Here is a 7771-nt window from a genome sequence, read left to right as displayed (position 1 = left end):
AGTGAAGGAATTATCCACCAGTTATCTATCCTTCTATCTTATCCACCAATTTCTGATCAATTGGTGGATAAGGTAGTAGGGTAAGTTCACTTCCCTAGCAAAGAAGAGTCATTACAAAACCAGCATGATGCTCTGGATCTTCCTATATCCAGTGATAAACAGTTTCTATGCAGATGGCACTGTTTCTATTTACAAAGCTTGAATCTATTGGTGAGTTCTGTGATGAAAATGAAAAATAATGTGAATCCTGTGTTATGGCCTTGATATTTAGAAAATGTACCAAAACACCACAATTACCAGAAAATTGCATGAGAAAATGGCTTTTGAATAAATTATGATTATATCCTTCCAGTACGTTGTTTACACATTACATTGTTTTTCATTCATATATTTTTTGTCACCTTTTCTGACAAGAGACTCCTGATTGAGTCCTTCGGGTATTCTGGATGCTCCCAGTTTTGTTTGTTATCCTTTGAACTTGTGTAATTGACCAAATCTCAATGCTGTTTCCCTCTTCGACAACCTCTTTTAACTCTGTTTGGACTCTCACTCTTCTTAGCAATCAGTAGTTGACCTGCACTGAAGGACAATCTACCTCAAGTCAAGTCTCAGGTTAGTGCAGCAGAAAAAATCATATTGTTGGTTTAAGCTGCTTAATTATGGAACAAAGGGTTAGTATGAACATGACCAACATTGTAAATGATCTACATCCCTGTTATGTAATGCAAGACTCCAAATACATGCTGACAAACAGCCCTTCCATTATATGTGTATTCTTGTATGCATTCCTTGCATTATTGTCTGTTATAACAATATGTGGAAATCTCCTTGTAATAATTTCTGTGATTTACTTCAAACAGCTCCATACTCCTACTAATTATCTCATCCTCTCTCTTGCTGTGGCTGACCTGCTCGTTGGGATTATAGCATTTCCTCTCAGCATGGCTTTCTCTCTCAGCTCATGTCTTTATCATGAGGGTTTGTTTTGCAAAGTGCGAGGGACCTTTGATATTTCACTGAGCACATGTTCCATCCTGAACCTCTGCTGTATTTCTATTGACAGATACCATGCTGTTTGCCAGCCTCTGACATATCAAACTAAAATCAGCCCTCGTGTTGTTGTGTTCATGATCCTGATGAGCTGGGGGGTTTCTGGGATAATTGGAATTAGTGTCACCATTGCTGGATTTAATAATGAAAAATGTGAGGAATCATGTTTGATTGATGTTCTAATGGAAAGCACTGTTGGACCCATGTTATCATTTTACCTGCCAGTGACCATGATGCTTTTTATCTACCTAAAGATTTTCTTTGTTGCTTTGAGGCAAGCAAGACGCATCCAGAACACAACAAAGTGTGGACAAACTGCCAGCATCATGGAGAGAAAGGCGACCAAAACTCTGGCTATTGTTTTGGGAGTTTTTATATTTTGCTGGAGTCCTTTTTTTCTTTCCATCACATTCCCACCATTTACCAGTGATTCTGTACCAGTTCCTGTAATTGAAACTCTTAACTGGCTTACATTGGCAAATTCAATGCTAAATCCATTTATTTATGCTTTCTTTTATAGCTGGTTCAGGTCAGCCATCAGAATGATTATTTGTGGGAAAATATTCCAAGGGGATTTTGCCAACACAAATATGACTTGATAAAATATACACATATTAATTAAAATTTCACAAATCTTACAGTAAAAACAAACATAAAACAGCCACTGAACCCTACCTGAAGCATCACACATATAATGTCTCAATAGCGATTGAAGTAGCAAATACGTTTTGTACACATGTACAAACACATTGTTTTATTGTTCAAATAGTTGTGCAAATATTGTCATCGCTTATCGTTATGGAGGGCCAGGAGTGACAAAATGAATGAATTAATAAATACTTTATTAATTCATTTAAATTTAAATTAATTATATTAAATAAATATTTCAATAATTATTGAAATAGCGCTCAAGCTGTTATACCGCCAGCAAAGTGCAGGTCCCGGTACACAACTGTCATAACCCCCGCTGACTGTCACCTCTCACAGGTTGAACACCGACTTCATTTACTGAGAATATATCTATCAGGTCTTTATTTCCTGATGTTCGTATGTGTCATACTTTGTTTCAGTTGCCAATTCTGAATTTAAACTAACATTGAGAATATGTTTAAGGGGGAGGAAATAAATAATCAATAATCAGTGTGCCCTGTGTATTCATGCATAATCTTTATAAAAACAGATAACATTGTTGTTTCCATCATGTAGTAACTGTTAGGTTTAACTATACAAAGCTTGTTAGAAACACATAGAGACTTCACCATGTTCGACTAATATTTTCATTGTGAATATTAAGCATGAGGGTAACGTACAGTCGAGCTGCTGTCTCAGAGCCCTGCATACTACAGAGTGAGGTCAGCATATCCAGGATATCTTTCCGTTATCTGGACTCACTGACCCTAACACTGGGAACTGGATAAACAGTCACACAAAGCTGGTTCTCAGCTTTCTAAGTTAACCCAGTGTTTCCCAGCATGGTTAAATAAAAGTGTTGGCAGCATCAAACTAATCTAACATCATCTACGAGTCTGATTAATTGGTCATATAAATACTCTTTTACAGAAAATCATCCTTATTAGTGCCAACTATTCCAGAGAAGTGAAAATCTCTGGAATAAAGAAAATAAAGACATACCAGCCAAACACAACATTGTTGTAAAAGAAATGAACGCTTCAGGTTGTCGCAAAGTGGAATGAACATGATTGATCTCTTTTCTCCTTTTTCTTTCCCTCTCCTTATGTTAACTTTCTTCTGAACTTTCCTTCTTGTTTTTCTTTCCCGTCCCCGAGTCCAGTCTGGCCTGATTACAATAACTTAGAATAAAAATAACTAATAAAGATCAAATAAACTATGACAATCAAGTGGACCAGTATAGCAAAATGCCCACTTGGGAAAGTAAATCTGTTGGGCATTTTTCTTGGCCTTCAGACAATAATTCTGATTGCTACAGTGCCAGACAGGACACACAAAAAAAATTAAGGCAACAAAACAACCTGAAGAGCCGGTTCGGAGCCAAAAGAGCTGGCTCTTTTTAGTGAGCCGAACCGAAAGAGCCGGTTCTCTAAAAAGAGCCGGAAATCCCATCACTACTTGACTCGGGAGAGGCGGAGTTTGTGGGAGGTGTTGCTTCCTACAACCTGATGAAGGTAGACAGACAAAACAAAAAACAAACAAACAAATAAAAAAAACATATATAATGTGGTTGGACTGTAACAAATATATCCAATATAACTTCCAATCAGAAGAGATTGTACCAATGAGTGGCCATTACAAGATAAGGGCAAGCAAACAATAAAATGTAGTGAAGTTCAAGCTATTATTTTGAATGAATGAATGAATGAATCAAGGCTTTATTGGCCACATGCAGGTTGCCCCGCAGTGGAATAGATGAATGAATGATTTTGATGAATGAATGAATGAACTAACAGTCACTATAGCTCCTGTTCATATCAGACCTCAAAAAACCTGCAATCTGTTGAGAGAAATGAAATTAATTAATGTTGCAATTTTCATGAGCCCCTTTAACTGGAATAGAAGGAATACTCTTTCAAAAAATGAAAAAGAGCAAACTGAAAACCCTGAAAACAATTCAACTAATATTTCAGCTACTATACTGTAGCTATATGTGCTGTCAAATCAGCTTTGTTTGGCTTTGTTCCTGTTCTGTATATGCAGCTAAAGACGAGCTTTCAAAATAAAAAACAAAGGAAAATTAAGATTAAAGTCATCATTTTTAATGAACCTCATGGCTACACTTTGTAAAGTGGGAAAACCTTATTACATCACACATGTGGACCACTTGCCATTTTTATGCCTGGCCAAGCAAATTACACTTCAATATCTGACAGCATCTGGACATGACCCTGAATTCTGCCTGTTTAGAAGAAAATAACACACTGATCTGAATGAAATTGGCAGCACTTCTTGTTAACACGTAACGTCTGTCACGTGATGATGATCCCACTTGCAAAATGAAGTGACGGGGCTCATTTACGAAAAGACAGTTTCTGAAACATTTCTCATAAATTTGTAACTTTAATCTCATTTTTGACTGCGAACTTTTAAAATGTTATGAAATGTATCATTTTTCTTTTAAATCTTTTCTTGTAATTTTCTGAAATACCTTTATTTTTTTCTTTTATCGCTCTGAACTGGATAAGTGGTTAAGATGATGGATAGATGGATGGCTCATCCAAATGTATCAGATTTAACAAAAAGGGTTTGTTTTCCCTTTGCAATCCTGAGCCGGTTTTCCTCAGAAGAAGGATGCACTCTAAGGACACACCTCCTCCAAGCCAATCACTCAGACAAAGGTGGCGCTTAATAAAAGCTGCGAATCCAGGACGTCAAACGCTTTGTAAGTTAATGCAGCAGTTGAGATGATGAGAGTCTGGGGAGATCTTGAGATGTAACGCACCAAGATATAAGTACAACTTCATTTATCAACCACCTTCCTCCCCGTGACTCCAGTAGATGTTGGGATGTGTGCGTGTTTTTTTTTAATTATAAAGTCAGTGGAGATAAGGCTAGGGGTATAAGTTTATGTAGAGATAACATGCAATCAGTCCTGGAGTCTGCTCACTTTTGTAGGTAATTAGAAAAAGTCAAAATGTTGAGTTTACTCTATACTGTCCTGCTTTCTTCTTTCAATAAAAGGCCCACATAGTTTTTCTGTTTGCCAGGGTGAGTACCAGAGCAGATATGAAAAGATCTGCTGACTTCCCAGCCAGCTTTTTTTACTGTGTTTTACTGAGATTTGGTGCCGCAGCCACAAATATTCAGAAGTGTTTATTAAAACTTAAGTGTGATATCATAGCAGAATTAACACCGTCACTCTCCGTCAATGGTTTAATTGGAATGTTTCAGTTTTTTTTCTTCTCATTTTTTTTCTCTGCCCCCCCCTTTTTTTTTATGCTGCTCACCCTTGTCCTTGGTTTCTTTCTTCTTATTTTCTTTCAGTGCTTCGATCACCTGCTTCCAGACTCATCCATAAACAACATCCTTTATTTCGACACATACGCACAGCACGATCACGCACAGTCATGTGCTCAACGGCAGCACATTTACATCAATCACACAACCACACAGACGTATAGGATACACACACTTAATTCAAGCCTACTCATATTAGTAAGTATGCACACACATAGTCAGACCCAGGGAACATCTCGCCACACCTTTTTTTCCCCATTTTTTTTTTAAACAAGAGACTTAGTGAAAGATAGGGGAGACTCTGGGTTTTCTGTTCGACAAAGACGGTTACCTAGATCTCTGAGACAGTCACCTGAGTAGTGAAGCTGCATGCTGGCAAGTTACCTTCAACAATCTGAGTTTCTCGCTGACTCCTCCTGTCCTGCTACAGCTGATCCAGCTGACTGACTTGGTTTCATTTCCTCATTCATACAGCCTTTGATAAAGTATTACTTTGCAGAAATTCCCATCTTTGCAAACATAATAATCTGGTTAGATGTTAGTTTCTTGTTATATTTAACATGACAACTTTTATTATTGGTCACTGGATAGCACTGATTTATTATCAACTCAGCCCCACCCATCCCATATATGTCTTAACTTTAGCAATTACAGTTTAAAATTTACATTTACACCTGAATTCAAGTGTTATGACTGAATGTTAAATTGAAATATTTACTATAATAATATAAAATTGAGATTAAATCTAAATATTTTTTTAAATCTAAATACACTGACACTGATTAGTGATCAGTTATTTAGATATTTCTTTAAGCAACACTGAATTGTGCCCTAACCCTAACCCTAGTTAATGGTTGGTCTGTTTGCATTCAGCACTTCCTGTACCAAAATAGTACGTAAGGAAGGTGACAAATCAAACTTAAAACCTTTGAGTCCTTAAAGTGAAGGAATTATCCACCAGTTATCTATCCTACTATCTTATCCACCAATTTCAGATCAATTGGTGGATAAGGTAGTAGGGTAAGTTCACTTCCCTAGCAAAGAAGAGTCATTACAAAACCAGCATGATGCTCTGGATCTTCCTATATCCAGTGATAAACAGTTTCTATGCAGATGGCACTGTTTCTATTTACAAAGCTTGAATCTATTGGTGAGTTCTGTGATGAAAATAAAAAATAATGTGAATCCTGTGCTATGGCCTTGATATTTAGAAAATGTACCAAAACACCACAATTACCAGAAAATTGCATGAGAAAATGGCTTTTGAATAAATTATGATTATATCCTTCCAGTACGTTGTTTACACGTTACATTGTTTTTCATTCATATATTTTTTGTCACCTTTTCTGACAAGAGACTCCTGATTGAGTCCTTCGGGTATTCTGGATGCTCCCAGTTTTGTTTGTTATCCTTTGAACTTGTGTAATTGACCAAATCTCAATGCTGTTTCCCTCTTCGACAACCTCTTTTAACTCTGTTTGGACTCTCACTCTTCTTAGCAATCAGTAGTTGACCTGCACTGAAGGACAATCTACCTCAAGTCAAGTCTCAGGTTAGTGCAGCAGAAAAAAATCATATTGTTGGTTTAAGCTGCTTAATTATGGAACAAAGGGTTAGTATGAACATGACCAACATTGTAAATGATCTACATCCCTGTTATGTAATACAAGACTCCAAATACATGCTGACAAACAGCCCTTCCATTATATGTGTATTCTTGTATGCATTCCTTGCATTATTGTCTGTTATAACAATATGTGGAAATCTCCTTGTAATAATTTCTGTGATTTACTTCAAACAGCTCCATACTCCTACTAATTATCTCATCCTCTCTCTTGCTGTGGCTGACCTGCTCGTTGGGATTATAGCATTTCCTCTCAGCATGGCATTCTCTCTCAGCTCATGTCTTTATCATGAGGGTTTGTTTTGCAAAGTGCGAGGGACCTTTGATATTTCACTGAGCACATGTTCCATCCTGAACCTCTGCTGTATTTCTATTGACAGATACCATGCTGTTTGCCAGCCTCTGACATATCAAACTAAAATCAGCCCTCGTGTTGTTGTGTTCATGATCCTGATGAGCTGGGGGGTTTCTGGGATAATTGGAATTAGTGTCACCATTGCTGGATTTAATAATGAAAAATGTGAGGAATCATGTTTGATTGATGTTCTAATATATAGCACTGTTGGACCCATGTTATCATTTTACCTGCCAGTGACCATGATGCTTTTTATCTACCTAAAGATTTTCTTTGTTGCTTTGAGGCAAGCAAGACGCATCCAGAACACAACAAAGTGTGGACAAACTGCCAGCATCATGGAGAGAAAGGCGACCAAAACTCTGGCTATTGTTTTGGGAGTTTTTATATTTTGCTGGAGTCCTTTTTTTCTTTCCATCACATTCCCACCATTTACCAGTGATTCTGTACCAGTTCCTGTAATTGAAACTCTTAACTGGCTTACATTGGCAAATTCAATGCTAAATCCATTTATTTATGCTTTCTTTTATAGCTGGTTCAGGTCAGCCATCAGAATGATTATTTGTGGGAAAATATTCCAAGGGGATTTTGCCAACACAAATATGACTTGATAAAATATACACATATTAATTAAAATTTCACAAATCTTACAGTAAAAACAAACATAAAACAGCCACTGAACCCTACCTGAAGCATCACACATATAATGTCTCAATAGCGATTGAAGTAGCAAATACGTTTTGTACACATGTACAAACACATTGTTTTATTGTTCAAATAGTTGTGCAAATATTGTCATCGCTTATCGTTAT

At 36.9% G+C, this 7771-nt stretch overlaps 2 protein-coding genes across 2 annotated transcripts; both read left to right on the top strand.

Moving 5' to 3' along the window:
• The first annotated feature begins 659 nt into the window (after positions 1 to 659).
• Positions 660 to 1649, top strand: LOC148097011 (trace amine-associated receptor 1-like). The gene has a single exon (XM_087833758.1). It carries the CDS (start codon positions 660 to 662, stop codon positions 1647 to 1649), a length of 990 nt encoding a protein of 329 aa, XP_087689884.1.
• Positions 1650 to 6580: 4931 nt separating this feature from the next.
• Positions 6581 to 7570, top strand: LOC148097010 (trace amine-associated receptor 1-like). The gene has a single exon (XM_087833761.1). It carries the CDS (start codon positions 6581 to 6583, stop codon positions 7568 to 7570), a length of 990 nt encoding a protein of 329 aa, XP_087689887.1.
• Positions 7571 to 7771: the final 201 nt, after the last annotated feature.

The sequence above is a fragment of the Neolamprologus brichardi genome, chromosome 20 (genome assembly GCF_056152115.1).
Source record: "Neolamprologus brichardi isolate AB-2024 chromosome 20, ASM5615211v1, whole genome shotgun sequence".
NCBI lineage: Eukaryota > Metazoa > Chordata > Actinopteri > Cichliformes > Cichlidae > Neolamprologus > Neolamprologus brichardi.
Note: the sequence above shows the minus strand (reverse complement) of the source record. Positions and strands in the feature narration are given on the sequence as shown.

Bases quoted from the DNA above. Each gene is read 5' to 3' on its own strand.
- LOC148097011 (XM_087833758.1), top strand. From the start codon at position 660: ATGGAACAAAGGGTTAGTATGAACATGACCAACATTGTAAATGATCTA.
- LOC148097010 (XM_087833761.1), top strand. From the start codon at position 6,581: ATGGAACAAAGGGTTAGTATGAACATGACCAACATTGTAAATGATCTA.